This window comes from Rutidosis leptorrhynchoides, chromosome 5 (genome assembly GCF_046630445.1).
Source record: "Rutidosis leptorrhynchoides isolate AG116_Rl617_1_P2 chromosome 5, CSIRO_AGI_Rlap_v1, whole genome shotgun sequence".
NCBI classification, from domain to species: domain Eukaryota; kingdom Viridiplantae; phylum Streptophyta; class Magnoliopsida; order Asterales; family Asteraceae; genus Rutidosis; species Rutidosis leptorrhynchoides.
Window position 1 is genome coordinate 118,824,033 of NC_092337.1, and position 20,803 is coordinate 118,844,835.

Genomic DNA, 20,803 nt, shown 5'->3' on the forward strand with positions numbered 1-20,803 from the left:
TAGCCAATATTGTTGCCATTGATTTTTCTTTAGAATCGTCATCTAGTCGACCAAGTACTCCAATTCAAATTTCCGATAATCCATTTTTTGAACCCGACCTCACAATTGAGAATCCGGAGGATATTCAGGGACAATTCAGAGATCTTGAACCATTAATCTTTCCTCCGGAACCACCAATCATTCAAACAGAGATTGTCGAGGAACAAACCATTAAATCAGAATCCTCTAGTGATTCAGATTCAACAAATTCAATCATGGAAAATCTGGAACCTCTAAGTATGGAAGACCGAATGAGAGCTAAACGCACTGGTCAAGGTCACGCAATTACTCAACCAGACATTAATGCGCCAGATTATGAAATAAAAGGACAAATCCTACACATGGTAACAAATCAATGCCAATTTAGTGGTGCGCCGAAGGAAGATCCAAATGAACATCTTCGTACCTTTAATAGGATCTGTACTTTATTTAAAATAAGAGAAGCAGAGGATGAACAGATATATCTCATGTTATTTCCCTGGACTTTAAAGGGAGAAGCCAAAGATTGGTTGGAATCGTTACCTGAAGGGGCGATTGATACATGGGATGTCTTAGTTGAAAAATTTCTTAAACAATTCTTTCCGGCATCTAAAACCGTGAGACTTTAAGGAGAAATTGTTACGTTCACACAAAAGCCAAACGAAACTCTATATGAAGCGTGGACAAGATTTGGAAAGTTATTGAGAGGATGTCCGCAACATGGTTTAGACACTTATTAAATAGTACAAATATTCTACCAAGGATGCGACATCACTACAAAAAAAGACATCGATATAGCAGCTGGTGGTTCCATTATGAAGAAAACCGCAACTGAAGCTTACAAAATTATTGATAACACTGCTTCCTACTCACATGAGTGGCATCAAGAAAAAGATATCGTTAGATCATCTAAAGCGGCTAGAGCCGATTCTAGCCATGACTTTGATTCCATTTCTGCAAAGATAGATGCTGTCGAGAGACGAATGGAAAAGATGACTAAGGATATCCACTCAATAAGAATTAGTTGTGAGCAGTGTGGAGGACCACATTTGACAAAAGATTGTCTCAGTATTGAACAAACAATGGAACAAAGAGAGAATATTTCATACATAAACCAAAGGCCTGGAAATAATTATCAGAATAATTATCAACCGCCAAGACCAATCTACAATCAAAACCATAATTATAACCGAAATGTTCCATACAACAACCAACAAGGTCCTAGCAATCAGCAATTATCTAACAATACTTACAATCAGCAAAAGCCTATTTTTCAAAACAAACCACCACAAACCGATGATAAAAAGCCAAATTTAGAAGATATGATGTCGAAGCTAGTTGAATCTCAAACGCGGTTTTTCACATCTCAGAAACAAACCAATGAACAAAATGCTCAAGCAATTAGAAATCAACAAGCTTCTATTCAAAATCTAGAACAAGAAGTAAGTAACCTAGCAAGGTTAATAGGTGAAAGAAAATCGGGAAGTCTACCTAGCGATACAAATGCTAACCCCCGGAATGAAACAGCTAAAGCCATTACCACAATAAGTGGTATTACATTTAAACCACCTGAAATGCCTGTAATTTCTGATGACGCTATTCCTATTCCATAAGAACCACAATCTAAACAAATAAGGAAACAGAACCGGTAGTTAAAAAGGTTAATGAAGATAACACAGTTAAGGCTAAACCTTATGTTAAACCATACCAACCACCACTTCCTTACCCGAGTAAAATGAGAAAAGAAAGACTTGAAGCCGAGCAATCCAAATTCTTGGATATGTTTAAACAAATAAATGTAAATCTTCCTTTCATTGATGTGATTTCAGGAATGCCTAGATATGCTAAATTCTTGAAAGATCTAATCAGAAATAGAAAGAAAATGGAAGAACTCTCGGCTGTTACAATGAATGCTAATTGTTCTGCAGTGCTGTTGAATAAGATACCAGAAAAACTTTCAGATCCAGGAAGTTTCACGATTTCATATTTTCTGGGTAGTCTTAGTTCAACAGAAGCATTGGAAGATTTAGATGCTAGTATAAATTTAATGCCATATTCACTATACGCTAAACTAGACCTTGGAGAATTGAAACCAACACGAATAAGCATACAACTAGCCGATCGATCAGTAAAATATCCTAGAGGGATAATGGAGAACATGCTAGTTAAAGTTGGTACTTTAGTATTTCCAGTAGATTTTGTTATTCTGGACATGGAAGAAGATTCTCGAGTTCCTCTCATATTAGGAAGACCATTCTTAAACACGGCTAAAGCAATAATGGACGTGTTTGAAAAGAAATTGACCCTAAGTATAGAGGACGAGAGTGTTACCTTTTCTGTTGATAGAGCCATGCAACAACCGCAATCTGCAGATGATGCATGTTATTATATACAAACTATAGATTCACATGCAGAATTGTTAGAAGAATTTCCAGAATTACAAGGAACAGGAGAATGTTCTTTAGGAGAAGGAACTGAACCGATTGATGAAGCTGAAATGTTAGCTACACTTATGGCTAATGGATATGAACCAATAACAGAAGAAATTCAAATGCTAAAAGAAAAAGACAGATATCGATATAAATCATCGATAGAAGAACCACCGACATTAGAGTTAAAGCCACTTCCAAACCATTTGGAATATGCTTATTTACATGGTGAATCTAAATTACCTGTAATAATATCGTCTTCTCTTACGAAAAATGAAAAATCTAAACTTATTGTTGTGCTAAAAGCTCATAAACCAGCTATTGCATGGAAGATTCATGATATTAAAGGAATAAGTCCTTCGTATTGCACACATAAAATCCTTATGGAAGAATGTCATAAAACGTATGTGCAACGCCAAAGAAGACTAAATCCTAACATGCAAGATGTTGTTAAGAAAGAAATTATTAAACTGCTTGATGCAGGTTTAATTTATCCAATCTCTGATAGTCCATGGGTAAGCCTAGTTCAATGTGTACCTAAGAAGGGTGGCATGACTGTTATCACAAATGAGAAAAATGAGCTTATTTCCTACTAGGACTGTAACAGGATGGCGTGTTTGTATTGATTATAGAAAATTAAATGACGCCAACAGAAAAGATCACTTTCCCTTACCTTTCATTGATCAAATGTTGGAAAGATTAGCCGGAAATAGTTACTACTGTTTTCTTGATGGTTTTTTCGGATACTTTCAAATTCCAATAGCACCCGAGGACCAAGAGAAAACCACGTTCACGTGCCCTTATGGTACTTTTGCTTACAAACGCATGCCATTTGGACTTTGCAACGCCCCTGCAACCTTTCAAAGGTGCATGATGGCGATTTTTCACGATATGATAGAAGAATGCATGGAAGTTTTCATGGATGACTTTTCAGTCTTCGGTGATACTTTTGAATCATGTCTAGTTAATCTTGAACGAATGCTTATTAGATGCGAGCAATCAAATCTAGTTCTTAATTGGGAGAAATGTCATTTCATGTTTAAAGAAGGCATCGTTCTTGGTCATAAAATTTCAAAGGAAGGAATTGAAGTGGATAGAGCTAAAGTAGATGTAATTGCTAAACTTTCACATCCCACCAATGTTAGAGGAGTTAGGAGTTTTCTAGGGCATGCCGGTTTTTACCGACGTTTCATAAAAGATTTTTCTAAAATTGCCACTCCTATGAATAAACTCCTAGAAAAGGATGCTCCATTCATCTTTTTAGATGAATGCATCAAATCTTTTAATATTCTTAAAGAAAAACTCACTAATGCGCCGATCATGATAACTCCAAATTGGAATCTACCGTTTGAACTCATGTGCGATACAAGTGATTTTGCAATGGGAGCCGTTTTAGGACAAAGGATTGAAAAACGATTTTAACCTATTTATTATGCTAGTAAGACGTTACAAGGAGCACAAACAAATTACACAACTACTGAAAAAGAACTCCTTGCTATTGTCTTTGCTTTTGACAAATTTCGATCATATCTAGTTCTAGCTAAAACGGTGGTCTATACCGACCATTCCGCTCTTAGATACCTATTTTGGAAACAAGATGCCAAACCACGATTAATCTATTGGATCATACTCTTACAAGAGTTCGATATTGAAATCCGAGACAAAAAGGGAGCAGAAAATCTCGTCGCTGATCATCTTTCTCGTCTTGAAAATCCCGAATTAGAAGTTCTAAATGAATCGGCTATACAAGACAACTTTTCTGATGAATATCTATTGAAGATAGATTATAGTGAAATTCCATGGTTTGCAGACTATGCAAACTACTTAGTATGTGGATTCCTTGAAAAAGGATTATCGTACCAAAAACGAAAGAAATTCTTTAGTTATATTTTAATGCCTTTAAACGATCGATGAATTTTTTTTTTTTTTTTTTTTTTTATAAAATAGGTGTCCGCCCAGACCAAGTGATATGCCACGGCGCGGCATCCCTTAGTCGTGGCGCGACATTTCAAAGGAAATCATTGCTGCTTAACAGCTCTTCTGTAAATGAAACATTCGATATGTCGCGGCGCGACATTACACGGCTGCTGGTACTGATCTGCAACTTATTATCAAAACCACATTTTCACCAATACGTTACATTATCAATCTTTTATCTACATGAATTTATCATTTCTAATATTAAAACGAGACACTAAAGTCACTCAGTCACGCACGACCTATTACACCAATCAACATATCGTTTCAACCCATATCGGCTTATATGTCAAACTTGACCCAATTGACTCATTCCATTATCTATCACACTTCATCTAAACACACTTAAACCTTTCATTAACCTTATTACAAAATCTTTGACTACTTGTTTACTCCAAAATGTTTAACGACATAACCAAAGACGTCAACACATGTAATTATCTAAAGCATGATTCAATTTTCGAGACTCACAGTTCCACTTATAAAGCCAATTTGATCATACTTGAAAACTCTAAAGCAAAACAACCTTGAATTACAAACATTTGAACACATGATCATCCGCATTCAATAACATAGATCATCATAATAAAAGCAAGATTTAGAAAGTTGCTTTTACTTTCTTGAGCTAACTTCGTACTTAAATTCCTTGCGGAATCGCTAATTCTTCGACACTTACTATATACTTTTAAGAACTTGCGAGATCCGTTTTCTTCACTTGTCCCAATACATTCATGAAAGTCCACTTTATGATCTCTTGCTGCTTTTCAAGTACCTACATACATGACAACAATGAATATGGGTAAGCTCAATGCTTAGTGAGTAACATAGAGAGTTAAGAACAAGCACCCATAAACTTGGCACACTATAAATAGCAATAATTATCCTTCGTAAACCGTCTTCTTGGTGGCTAATCTCTTAAGAAGAGTTTGTACGTCCTTGCTTCATGAACACATCATACACTTCATTACTAATGCATCATAACAACACATATCTATAACATATTACATTCATAGAAAGAACTCTACAATAATCGTAAATCATCAATCACATAATACTTACCTTGCGCACCCGTGTATGTACATGTATATCCCCACTTACCTGTCGTAGCCCTCATGATAGGCTTGTCCTGGTGTAGTTCCTTCTTCATTGGTCTATCACAGACTCATATCTCGTCACTCTACCCGAATTCCTTTACTACTAAAACTCTTGAAAGACTTCTTTAACATCTTGAAATTGTATTAGCAAACTTAACACATCATAATATCATCTACCGCATTCATCATTAAGTACCCATTAACAACCATAACATAAACTAATAAAATTAACTTCATCAAAATCTTTAACTTGATAACTTACCGTAAACAAAATACTTGTTTACTCAATCATAATATTCATGATACAACGAAAAACACATCATAATATCGAATACATAATTAAATCGTTACTCAAACATAAATTTACCTATGTACTCACCTTGGCCTCTTTTGCACACTTAGCCGCTTTCCTTCCCTTGATTAGCTCCTAATCATAATGCTAATCACATTAATAACTTGCTTGACACATAAATCCGCTCATAACGCCATTAGGCATCAAAGTGGCTACTAGCTTAATTTTAACCCAATTAAGCTTTTGACCGATTTTGACTCAAGAAAGGGACTTGAACCACTACACTTCAAGTGGTAACTCATGTCCAAATAACTCCCTAATAACATGAACACTTACAACATGCCCAAAATTCCAAACAATAATACTTTATACAAATTTTACACAATTCCACCATTTGGACAGCCCTATATTCACAGCAGATTCTGACCCATTTAAGTCTCTGTTCAGCATTTAAAGACCTGTTCATTGGAAAGGACACTCAAAGACCTTTCCGAAAAGTGCTCACACGCCCAAAACGGAGCCACGGTTGATTTTATATGTTTTTTACAAAATCAAGTTTTGTGCAGTTTTTCTTAGTGACGGATTTGACCAATTTTAACTCCATTTTCAACTCAAAACAACACAAAAGCATTTCCAACAAATTCAAGTTACATACATGTACTAATAACACTATTAGAGATGATTCTTGACTCAATTTAATCATCTTACATGGCTAGTAACCTCAAAAACATTACTAGTTCTTTTCTTAGGCATTTTAACAAACACCTTGTGTGCACTACTTGATTTTTAACCATTAACCACACAAGAATCTTCTTCTTATCCAAATTACTTGTTCTTTTGCAAGTTCATACATAAACATACACATTAACACTAATTAATTTCGTTTTTAAGCTTAACTATAGTGCATATAACATTAAAACATTAACTAAACTTGAAACAACAATCAATTTCATCTAATTTCAACAAGATTCATACCTTACTTCTCTAGGGTTTATGAACCCTTAATTTAAGCTTGGATTTTAGGAAGAAGATGATGAAATACTTGCTTCTAGCATGAACTATAAGCCTCTAATTGTTCAATTTTGCACTTGCATGAAGAATCAACTTCCAATTTTTGGTCTCCTCCTTCCTCTTGCTCTCTCTAAAAACATCACACTCTCTCTCTAGAACTTGAGAGTGAATTTCCAGATTTGTTTTGAGCTGGAAATGATCTCCACAATCTGATTTTGGTGCTCAAAAACGTTTTTGGCACTTTTACACAACTAGTCCCTCAATATACAAAAGCTGTTAAACCCCACTTTAACTCGTATTTGGCCCGTTTCCCATCAATCGGGGCAGAATTTTGAAAAACTTAAAACACGAAAGTTGTCACATATTTAATTACAGACGTCTGGGTTTTTGAATCACCTCAATCCGAGAAAATATGAGCAAGTTATGCTCGTTTTACAAAACAGCTCCAAAATGACAACTTATCGAAAAGTTAACCGTTAAGCATTTCGACTTACTATTTTTGGCCCACGACCACCAACACTTATTATTATTAAAAATAATAATATTTCAAGTCACTTCTAACCTTTCTTTTTACATTTATTCTTAAATCATACATAAAAAAACGTTAATAAAAGTTACTTATTAATTACTAGAAAAATATCTTGAAATTTGGGGTGTTACAGATATAAAACACTATTTCTGGGAAGATCCACATTTGTTTAAAAGTTGTCCCGATGGAATAATACACCAATGTGTATTCGGGGATGAAGCCAGTCAAATCTTAAACCATTGTCACACAGGACCAACAGGAGGGCATTATGGGCCTCAACTCACAGCAAGAAAAGTTTACGATGCTGGATTCTATTGGCCTACAATTTTCAAAGACGCACACCTTCTTTGCAAATCCTGTGATGCTTGTCAAAGGGCCAGAAAAATAAGTCAATGTGATGAAATGCCACAAAATGTCATTCAAGTATGTGAAGTATTTGACATTTGGGGTATTGACTTTATGGGTCCATTTCCAAAATCTCATAATAATCTATACATTCTCGTTGCCATTGATTATGTATCTAAATGGGCGGAAACACAAGCTCTCCCAACTAACGATGCACGAGTTGTAGTCAACTTTTTAAAACGTCTTTTTGTAAGGTTTGGAACACCGAAAGCTTTAATAAGTGATCGGGGTACTCATTTTTGTAATAATCAACTTGAAAAAGTTCTTAAAAGATATGGAGTAACTCATAAAATCTCAACTGCTTATCATCCACAAACAAGTGGACAAGTTGAAAATACCAACCGAGCTTTAAAACGTATTCTAGAGAAAACATAGGATCAAATCCGAAGGAATGGTCCATGAAATTGGAGGATGCACTCTGGGCTTTTAGAACAGCCTACAAAACTTCAATTGGAACCACACCTTTTAAACTCATTTACGGAAAAGCATGTCATCTTCCAGTAGAAATTGAACACAAAGCATTTTGGGCTTTGAAGACATGTAATCTTGATTTACATGAAGCTGGACGTCTACGGTTAAGTCAGCTAAACGAATTAGAAGAATTAAGACATGAAGCATATGAAAATTCGTTCATCTATAAAGAAAGAACGAAGAAATGGCATGATAAAAGAATCAGAAGTTCAAAAGAATTTAAAGGAGGAGACAGAGTTCTTCTTTTCAATTCAAGATTCAAGCTATTTCCTGGAAAATTGAAATCAAGATGGTATGGACCATTCATAGTCAAAAGAGTTTTTCCATATGGAACAATAGAATTAATAAATTCAAATGGAATTGAATTTAAGGTTAATGGTCACAGAGTTAAACATTACATAGATAATCTAATGGAAGTTGAAGATGAAGTTAATCACAATTTCGACACCACAGCTAACTAAGTGTGGGAAGGTTCGAATCTTTTTAGGGTAATATAAATTTCTGTTAGAGTTAGATATTCTGTTTTCATGTAGTTTCCTAGAATGGAATCCGAATGGTCTTTCCCTAGCAGACCCTAAAGAACTAGTCTTCTCCCCCCATTCTGAATTTTTATTTTTTTAGGTTTTACGAGATGAAGAATTCCTTTGATCTGAACCATGGTCTAATGCTACACGCTATGATTACTAAACATAATAATGACACCCTTCCGAGTGAATTGGTATCATTCATAAGAGGCAAAATGGACGGAGTAAGAAAAGAACTCAGAAAAGATCATCATAAGAAACATTTTGGTAAAGGAAAATCAAAATCCGCAACAAAGAGAAGAGCACGACACCTTGAAAGATGTTATAAATGCGGAAAATGGTCACATGAAGGTAAATGTTCAAATAATCAAACATATTCAAATAACGAATTTGTTACTCTATGCAGATAAGGACTGTTTATATGTTTAGAAGAAAAGATATTGAAGAATCGAGGTTATGCTTACGTAGCTATGGAGAACCAAATCACACGACTCTCCTATGAGTCGGCTAAAGCAGGTCTCTGAGAATTCTTTCTCATAGGTATGTTGGTGATTTAGGGTTTTAGGAAAACAATTTTCTCATCAATTAATTATTATCATGTACATACATATAATAACAATAACTCTAAGCGGAAGCGTATTAATTATATTAATAACTAAATCACCAAAAAAAGAATCCATATGATTTATACGGTTAAATAAATAAATAATAAGAGAGTTTAAAGATTATACCTTTCTTGTAGAACCGGATTGAAGGAAGAGAAACTAACAATCAAAAGGATGATTGCCGGTAGGGTAGTCCACACTACACTTCGAACAACGTCAAACGAATGTGCTAGTCCCGTCAAGTAATAATAAATAATCACAAGGATTATTTATTTAAATTGTAAAAACCAAAGATATAATATACTTTTATTGTTTTCGTTCGTCAAGAAATACAACCGAAACTTTTGTGGGATTTTAAGTTTGAGTCAAAATCAAAAGTTTTAAAAAATTTCGTGTTCCTTCGTATCGTACAGAAGATCGAAAAGAGTTTAATTGTAGCCGTATGTGACAAAAGATTGTGGGGTGCTTTTCCTTTTTTTCTTCTCCACAAGCAGAACCAAAAATCTATTATTTATAGATACTCAAAGTCGGTTACGATTAAAAATAGAATCCCAATAAACCTTTGCTACGTATTACTTATCCTTGTTCTACAAGGATGTCTTGGTTCATAAGTAATTATTTATTAATTAATTTAATTAACTAATTAATTAAATAATTTTATTTATTACTTGAATAATATATATCACATAAATATTATTAAATGACGTCTAGGTGTATATGTGTGTGACCCCGAAGGCTCAAATGAATTTAGCCATATAGTTATGTGTTGTACCTTGCGCATAAATCCTACAGACTCCCACTTGTGCACGGCACAACACCAAGTAACTATACAAACAATTGTTAGCGTCTAGCAACACGCCATTGTCCCCAAATTCATGTGAGGGTAGTTTCTCAGAACTGCTCATAGTAAGTGTTAAATGTCATTTACCCTTTTGTTTCTGATACTTAGTTAAACTTGATACATGGATCATCGGTCATTCTCATTTGTTTAACAATTATGTTTCTCGATCTTAGAAATGAATCAGATCACCAAACTAATTAAGTATCATCTCAATTACATTTGGGTGCGGCCACACAAATATCTTATTCATTCATCGAGGAGCTCAAAAGTATCTAACTCCAAATAGGTTGGAGGAACAAATCCTATTTTGCCTATACGTGTCTGTCACGAGCTTCACATTACACCCAATAATGGCTTTTATAACAGCCTTATTCAGGACAGCGTTTAACCATATCAAAGTATAATGCTCCACACATCGAAACCGACGTGCATCTCAAGTCGAAGGACTTATGACATAACCACTTGCGAGTTTCACTATTGACGCCGATCCATGCAGTGAAAACTCAAAGGTTGGGTCATTCCAATATTCATCCTATGAATACATGTGAGTTTGATAGTAACACATTACACCATATCAAACACCCACATTTGTCTTAGTTTGATGTTACTCCCGTATCATCAATCGACAATGGAAAATTTAGAATAAGTCATTATTCACGGATTTAACATGCAAATATAGAACACAGTAATTATAAATAAAACGATCATAACACATTATATCAATTCATTATAATAAAAACTGCTTTCATGTTCCAATTATCCAAATACTAAAATTACATAAAGCTATTAGCTGGTCTAAGCCCAATGTTCCTAGAATGCTCGACATGCTTGGTACAAGACATTGGCTTTGTGAACGGGTCAGCTAGATTGTCTTCAGTTGGAACCTTTTGAATACGTACGTCACCTCTCTCTATAACTTCACGTATGTAGTGAAATTTTCTAAGGATGTGTTTCGCACCACGTAGAACTCCTGGTTCATTTGCTATTACTATAGCACCAGTATTGTCGCAATACATGTCCATGGGATTTTCAATACTGGGAACAACGCCAAGCCCATATATGAATTTTCTGATCTAAACAGCTTCCTGAGCAGCTTCAGATGCATCAATGTATTCTGATTCTGTTGTAGACATCGATGTAGTGCTCTGCTTCGAGCTTCTCCAGTCGACTGCGCCTCCGTTCGTAACAAAAACGTAGCCAGATTGTGATCGACTATCATCTCGATCAGTTTCGAAACTAGCATCAGTGTAACACTTTATACTTAGTTCTTCGAAACCTCCGTAAACTAAGAACATATCTTTAGTGTTTCTCAAATACTTCAATATATTCTTTACAGCAGTCCAGTGACTATCACCTGGATTCTGTTGGTATCGGCTCGTCATATTGAGAGCGAAAGAAACATCTGGTCTAGTGCATCTCATAGCATACATGATGGATCCAATAGCTGAAGCATATGGGACTTCAATCATTCGCTTCACCTCTTTGGGTGTAGAGGGGGCTTGAGTCTTACTCAATACCACATTTGGTTGCATCGGAAGACTACCACGCTTGGAAGCTTCCATCTTAAATCGCTTTAAGATTTTGTCAACATATGCACTTTGACTTAAACCTATTAACCGCTTAGATCTATCTCTATAGATCTTGATTCCTAGGATATACGCTGCATCTCCCAGATCTTTCATAGAGAAACATTTTCCAAGCCAGGACTTAACGTCTTGTAGCGTTGGAATATGATTTCTCATGAGTAATATGTCATCAACATATAAGATCAGAAAGATTTAACGCTCCCACTAGCTCTCATGTACACACAGGGCTGATCAAGGTTTTGTGAGAAACCAAACTCTTTGATTTTCTCATCAAATTTCTTGTTCCAACTCCTTGATGCTTGCTTCAATCCATAAATGGATTTCTGAAGCTTGCATACTTTGTTAGGATACTTAGGATTCACAAACCCTTCAGGTTGCACCATATATACGTCCTCGCTAAGGTGACCATTCAGGAATGCAGTTATGACATCCATTTGCCAAATCTCATAGTCATAGTACGCTGCTATAGCTATGAGTATCCTAATAGCTTTAATGTCCGCCACCGGAGAAAAGGTTTCTTCATAATTAATCCTATAGGTTTGAGTATAACCTTTTGCTACCAAACGGGCCTTAAAGGTATGTACATTTCCGTCCATGTCGGTCTTCTTCTTAAAGATCCATTTACACCCAACAGGCTTGTAATTTGGTGGGAGATCAATCAAGCGCCAAACTTGATTATCTTTCATGAACTGCATCTCTTCATTCATAGCATCTTGCCATTTATCAGATTCAGGATCTGACAATGCAGCTTTGTAATTAGCGGGTTCACCCAGATCCCCTAATTCCAAGTCCTCCGTCGTAACCATAAAGTTTAACCTTTCAGGTGGACGAGAGGTTCTATTAGATCTACGAATGAGACATGCTTCATCTTGTGCCTCGACAATTTCATGTTGAGGCTCAGTACGAATTTCGCTAGTGCCTACAGAAGGTAATGTATCTTGTTCTTGAATTTCTTCAAGATCTACAGTGCTCCCACTTGCTTCCTGTAAGAGGAGACTCTTCTCCAAAAACTCAGCATATCTAGCAGTGAAAACCTTGTTTTCTGCTGGATAGTAGAAGTAGTATCCCATCATTTCCTTTGGGTATCCTACAAAGATACACTTGATAGTTCTGGACTCAAGTTTGTTTGGCGAATCACGCTTCACGTGAGCCTCACAACCCCAGACTTTCAAGTAAGACAGATTTGGGACTTTTCCATGCCATATTTCATATGGTGTCTTGTTTACCTTCTTGGTTGGAACCATGTTGAGAATGCGTGCAACAGACTCTAGAGCATATCCCCAAAAGGATGCTGGTAGAGTTGTTAGACTCATCATTGATCGAACCATGTCAAGCAAAGTTCGATTTCTCCTTTCTGACACCCCATTATGCTGAGGTTTGTAAGGAGGAGTAAACTGTGAGACAATCCCACGATCTCTCAGATGATCTAAAAACTCTTGACTCATATATTCGCCTCCACGGTCGGACCATAGAACCTTAATGGTCTTTTCGAGTTGATTTTCTACTTCATTTTGAAACGCTTTGAAAGTTTCAAATACTTCATGTTTATGTTTAATCAAGTAAACATAACCATATCTACTGAAATCATCAGTAAAAGCACTGTTGTAAAAGGTGTCCGTTGCGTCCGTTGCGACGCCCGTTGCGGCGTTTTGGTGACTAAACAGTTTCGACCCCGTTCCGTTTTCTTATAAGCTGGTCAACGGTCAAAAGTCAGGTCAAATGCAGTAAAATTGGGTCAACGCCGGTCAAAAGTCATGAATTCTGATAAAATCGATCATAAGTCGGTCAAATCAATCAAAATTGGCTTAGTTTAGTATTCCATTTTGTATTATATTAACGCTAATAGCAATTATAGGTACAAACTTGTCATTTAGCTCTAATATATGTGTTAATATATATTTATATATATAAAAGTCAACATTAGTCAACATCCATTTCGACCCCGTCTCGGTCCCGTTTTTTCCGTTGCGACGTTTTGAGGTCGCTACCGTTTCGACCCCGTCTCGCGTCTTTTTCAACCTTTAGTAAAAGTAATGAAGTAAGTAGCTCCATCTCTAGACATTGTTCTAAATGGGCCACATACATCAGTATGAATGAGTCCAAGTAGATCACTTGCCCTTTCAACCTGGTGGGTAAAGGGTTTCTTTGTCATTTTTCCAGATAAACAAGATTCACATATGTCAAACGACTCATTGCCGGTTGACTCAAGAAGCCCATCGTGTTGCAGCTTTGTTATGCGTTTCTTGTTTATATGACCAAGACGACAATGCCATAGATATGTGGAATTCAATTCATGCTTGAATTTCTTAGAGCTACAATTAAATATAGAACTTTCGTTTGGAACAAGATTATGCATATCAATTTCAAAAATACCATATCTAAGAATAGCATTAAAATAAAAAATATTATCCTTAGAAATTGAAATACCATAATCTGTGAATACATGATTAAAACCATTATCCTTCAAACGAGAAACTGAAATAACACCTCTAGTAATAGAAGGTGCATAGTGACAATTATCTAAAATAAGAATAAGTCCACTTGGGAGGATGAGCTCATAGCTTCCTATAGCTTCGACAGCTGCACGATCACCATTGCCAACGTACAGATCCAAAGCCCCCTTATTCAGCTTCCGAATTTTCCCAAGTCCCTGCATATCATTACAAATATGAGTACCACAACCAGTGTCATACACCCAAGTTTTATTAGCAAAATTATAGAGTTCTATAACGAAGATACCTGAAGTGCTGGTCAAACCAGCCTTTCCCTTCTTCAACTCTTCCAAGTAAAGCACACAGTTTCATCTCCAATGACCAATCTGGACGCAATGGTGACAAGCCATGTCCTTTGCGGGATGCTCTTTCTTTGCTGGTGGTGGAATTTTCTTTTTAGGTGTGTAAGCTTTCTTACTCTTTCCTTTTGCCTTTCCACTTCCAGCTTGCGGCTTTCTTTTCTGGATTTTACCTTCCTTTATGGTTAAGACTGCAGGAGTCTTCTTTGGTAGCCCCTTTTCAGCTTGCTTAAGCATTGCATGTAGCTCAGGAATGGTTTTTCCCATGCTATGCATATTGTAATTCATTACAAATCCATCATAGTCCTTGGATAGTGAAGTAAGTATCAAGTGCACTCCAAGAACTGGTGGCATAGCATAACCTAGGCGCTCCAATTGATCCAGATAGCCTTTCCTCTTTAAGACATATTGGCTAACCGGTTGCCCCAACTCATGTTTGCAAGCGTGAAACGCTTTCACAGTTTCAAACAATTCCTGTTCTGCCTGCTGTTGGAACATCGTCTTGAGTTCCTTGATCATGTCATATGCATTGTAGTCCATTAAGTTCCTTTGGAGCTCAGAGGTCATGCTAGCAAGCATAAGACATGCCACTTCAAGTTGTTCGTTATACTGCTTAGTATAAGCATTACGAACAGTAGCATTAGCAGTTTCAGGTGGGGCTTCAGGTAAAGGATTTTCCAGATGGTGCAACTTCCTTTCAGACTTTAAGACAATCTGAAGGTTTCGATACCAGTCAATGAAGTTGTTACCATTCAATTTTTCCTTCTCAAGGATTGACCTTATGGTCATGTTGTTTACGGATTGAATTGCGTTTGATGTCATCTACAAAATAAACAAGGTTCTTTTAGTATCTTTAATAATTATCCTTTTATAAATTAACTACCCATGTTTTAAAAAAAACTTATAAAACTTTTAATTTACGTAATAGGCTAAGATCTGCATTGTGCTTCCACCATCACATCAGTTGATCTGCTAGCAATGGTGGATTCAATCGGTAGGCGGCGGGCACCAATTGCATTACAAGTGCAACTCTTAGATCTTTATGGGACTCACGACATCTAGTGTCTAACACTGGTGTCATGCTGGCATGTTTAGTCCCATCCTTGCCTCGGGTTGCAGTCTCACCTCTCAACTTGATTAAGTCATCCAATTGTGAAACGTGTAAAAATTAATCTAGGTCTCACGCATAGATAATGATTACCTCGAGTTATAATTCAACTAGGTCTCACGCATAGTCAAAAATAACGACAAGTGTTTCAACCGAATTGGACGGCACGACTTAAATTTCGACGGGTATATTATACAATTTTAATAATGCTTTAGAAAAATTGTGTTACGAATATTACATGCATAATATTCGCCTCACAAGTTAAAAACGTTTTAACTTGATTTTAATTATGTTTTAATTTTAGTTATCACATGGAAAATTATACACAATCACATAACATATAAAATGCAACCAAACAAAATAAAACATAATAAGTATGTGCATAGCCTCAACCGATGAAAATCCTATGCTTGGTCTCACGAGCCATTATGAGAACCAAGCGGTCAACTAAAGGGACGATCACAAAAGTAAACCTTAGAAGCTCCCACTTGCGTCAAGATCTCATGATGACCAAGTGTCCTCCTTCACCGCATCTCTCACAACTTTTGTCCAGCGACTTTACTGCAAGTGTGTGTCTTGATGGCCAAAATCCGTTCACTTCAAGTCTTTAATCCCATCATGGAGGTTACATTTAATGTAAAATAAAATACAACTAATCTAAAATTGTAAATTACATAATTGGCTCAAAACGGCCTCCCAAAATAAAAGATTAAATTACATCAATAAATAGCCATAAAAACAATGGCATCCAAACAACCACAAATATACAAGATCACAACACATACACACGGTCTAGGTTTTCATCGGCTATGCACAATTATATTATCATAATAATAACATGATCATGACAATAATTATGGCTTGCTCCATGGCACAAGATGCATGTCTTTGCCATGAATAAAAAAACATACAAATATATACACAAGCCATTTAATTAATAACAACCACGCATGAATATACTAACCGTATAAAAACATAAGAGGCTCAGATACCACTGTTGGTGATTTAGGGTTTTAGGAAAACAATTTTCTCATAAATTAATTATTATCATGTACATACATATAATAACAATAACTTTAAGCGGAAGCGTATTAATTATATTAATAACTAAATCACCAAAAAATGGATCCATATGATTTATACGGTTAAATAAATAAATAACAAGAGAGTTTAAAGATTATACCTTTCTTGTAGAACTGGATTGAAGGAAGAGAAACTAACAATCAAAAGGATGATTTCCGCTAGGGTAGTCCACACTACACTTCGAACAACGTCAAACGAATGTGCTAGTCCCGTCAAGTAATAATAAATAATCACAAGGATTATTTATTTAAATTGTAAAAACCAAAGATATAATATACTTTTATTGTTTTCGTTCGTCAAGAAATACAACCGAAACTTTTGTGGGATTTTAAGTTTGCGTTAAAATCAAAAGTTTTAAAAAATTTCGTGTTCCTTTGTATCGTACAGAAGATCGAAAAGAGTTTAATTGTAGCCGTATGTGACAAAAGATTGTGGGGTGCTTTTCCTTTTTTTCTTCTCCACAAGCAGAACCAAAAATCTATTATTTATAGATACTCGAAGTCGGTTACGATTAAAAATAGAATCCCAATAAACCTTTGCTACGTATTACTTATCCTTGTTCTACAAGGATGTCTTGGTTCATAAGTAATTATTTATTAATTAATTTAATTAACTAATTAATTAAATAATTTTATTTATTACTTGAATAATATATATCACATAAATATTATTAAATGACGTCTAGGTGTATATGTGTGTGACCCCGAAGGCTCAAATGAATTTAGCCATATAGTTATGAATTTTTAATTTTATGCATTTTAAATTTAAGTTTGGTGTACATTTAAAAACAAAAATTTACTTTATTTTATTAAGTTAAAAATGTGATTTCTATTATTAATAATATCACATAAATATTATTAAATGACGTCTAGGTGTATATGTGTGTGACCTCGAAGGCTCAAATGAATTTAGCCATATAGTTATGAATTTTTAATTTTATGCATTTTAAATTTAAGTTTGGTGTAAATTTAAAAACAAAAATTTACTTTATTTTATTAAGTTAAAAATGTGATTTTTTAAAATTCGTCGTGAGTTGAAAACTAGGTCGTTGAACCGGAATTGCTTTACCCGAGGGCGGGACGAGAACTTTTATTATCATTATTTTTAATCTTATTGAATTAAAAGTATGCTAAAAACATTTAAAAAAACCCAAAAATCTTTGCTTCTAAAACGACGCTTAAAAAGTAACAAATTTTAAAACTTTGTTGAGAGACGGACTAGGACAACGATCCGAAACGCCCTCATTCTAAAAAGAAACAAAATTTTAAATTTATTGATTTATGTTTTAAAAGTATAAGGTTTTTATTAAAAAAAAAAAAAAAAAATACCCCATGCGATCGCATGGGGTTTGGCCTTCATTTCCATGCTGTCGCATGGGGACCGAATTTTGGCCAGAAATAAAAGTTCCAGCGAGTCTGCTCTCTGTATCCTCACAAACACACACACATATACGAGCATACTCTCCAAAACACCCCTAAAATCTTCATTTTTTCACCAAAATCCACCAAATTTCGTCCTACAATCCGCTCTAATCATGCCTAGGTTCGATTTTTTAGCAAGAAGGTAAAAATTACACCCCTAAACTCTTAAATTTCCTATTTTTTTGTGATAATTACCAATATTTTACCTAATTTTATTTTGTTAATTTCTAGTGTAATTAGTGTTAAATTTTTAGTATATTATGCATGTATAACCTAGATTGATGCTATTTAACATGATTTGAAGCCAAAAACTTCAAAAATTTTAGGAATCTAGGGTTTGTGTTCTTGAGCAATTTGGGGCTTTTTGATATAAACAGGTTATGGCTGATTTTTGTCATGAATTATTGCTAAATTAAGTAGTGTAAAATGTTTAGGTAGCTAAATGATCCAAACTTTGATCCTAAACATGATTTTTAAAAATTAAAGTGGACTTTTTAGGTCTAAAATTCATGAACTTGATTAAATTGATGTAAATGCGATTTGAAACTTGTTTAATTGCTAGTAATGGTTATTTTAACATGTTATTTGAGTAGAATGCTTATGAACTTTGTAAACATTTTCATATATGATTATTTGAAAAAGTGTAGAATTGTAAAAATTGTGAAAATGTGTATAAGTTTAATTTTGATTGAACATGTTAATGTAATTGTTTCAAGTTGTTATTTTGCTAACACTAATGCATATTTGGATGCACAAATTTCGTGTTTAATGTGTTTTGCAGAAAAATACCGATACTGATGGTGCATCATCATCATCTAGACAACCTGCTCCAGAACCTGAACCAGAAATGCAATATGAACCGGAGAAACAACAGGAACAACAACAACCTGGTCAACACGTACCACATTATGATTCCGCAGCAAGAATATGTTAATGCCTACGTAATATTTCTGATTCATCCGATAATAGCTCACCCGACGATTCATGAAGAACAGTTGCATCCCAATTTGAGATTTGATCGAAGTTGGAGAGATTACCCGACATATCAAAGTAACAAATTCAAACTGGTAACGAAAAATGTAGAAGTGCCGAGGGTAATCGATTGGGAGCCTTTGGAAAGAGTCCAACTAGTTAACTCAGTTAGACTGCATCTGATCCAAAGGTATGGCAGCTCTTCTTTTCCCGATTGGGAACGTTTATTCACCATTCGTAGGCTTGTATATAAGGAATGGTGTGTTGAGATTATGAGTACTATTTCACTTAATGCGGATGTAGATAGGTTAGATGATAGAAGTTTTCTTAGATTTATACTTGGCCGTAGGATGTACAGGATGTCCATGCTGGACATGGCCAGGGCTTTACAGATTTACACTCCTGGTGAATTACTACTACCCGATTGTACAAATTTTTCTATCATGGGGAGCGGGTAGATAGGAATTTTGACGCAAACGCCGTCTGGAGGCGTATGTCAGATTATAATGTTTTTTTCGCTAGGAGGAAGACACTCCTACTTAGATATTAACAAAGCAGAGCTACGTATTATACATAGATTTTTAGCTAATTCGATTACACAAAGAGGTAAAAACAAGGAGAAGATGACCTTACTCGACTTATTTTACCTTAAGTGTATTCGAAACACTAGAAGCTTTGTTAATATCCCCTACTGTGTTGGTTTTTATCTATCCAAAGTGGTAGCAGGAATACAGGACGGGGGAATAATAGGAGGAGGTATTTTTGTTACTCTCATTGGAGAGTATTTGGGTGTAGATAGGGATCAAGGGGGTCCACTTTTGGTATGTAGGGAACATGATGATACTTTAGGATTGAAGGTCTATCAGGGTGCTAAGGTATTAAAGAGCAGACGCAATCAGGCGATACCATATGATGGTAATCATCCTCAGGTAGAGAGAGGTTCAGATGAGGAAATGGAGGAAGCAGATGACATTAGGGATGTCATTAGGGAGGCTATGACTGACGTCTACCAGCATATAGATGAGGTAGAAATGACAAACCAGGATAGACATAGTAGATACGAGCAGTGGCACGCCCAGGATGTGTACGAGCATTCTAGGCAACGACAGCATGATAGATGGCACTATCATCAGCATCAGATCATGAGCCAGCTATCACCTCAGGATCACTACGTACCGACCTGACCTGCTTACTATCCTCCACACCAGCCCGATATGCGACCACCATTTACTCTCTACGATCCTAACCAGGCCTATCAGTACACCTATAACCAACCATGGAACCCGCCCGACGACATGAACTGGAACCCCTATCCAGATTGATATAGTTTCGTTGGTTATTTCTATGATTTTTTATCTTTTTATTATTTTTATTTATTTATGTTTAAACATATAAAATTGTGATACTTTTAATGTAATGTTTAATATTTTTATTATGTTGTGCTAATATTTCATATTTGATTTGAAAGTGGATGTTAAGTCCCATTTCAAATTACCATGCATGTTATTATTTGTATGTATGTATATTGTCAATTGTACACAACAGGGTAAAATAGCGCATTTTCATAGACTGGCATTAAGTTCAGCAAAAGCTACTAATTTTAACGACAAAACGAAAAACAAATGAGATGTAACAACAAGACGGAA

At 35.4% G+C, this 20,803-nt stretch overlaps 1 protein-coding gene across 1 annotated transcript; it reads right to left on the bottom strand.

Moving 5' to 3' along the window:
• Positions 1-11,269: 11,269 nt before the first annotated feature.
• Positions 11,270-11,938, bottom strand: LOC139848975 (secreted RxLR effector protein 161-like). Its single transcript, XM_071838653.1, has one exon. It carries the CDS (start codon positions 11,936-11,938, stop codon positions 11,270-11,272), a length of 669 nt encoding a protein of 222 aa, XP_071694754.1.
• Positions 11,939-20,803: the final 8,865 nt, after the last annotated feature.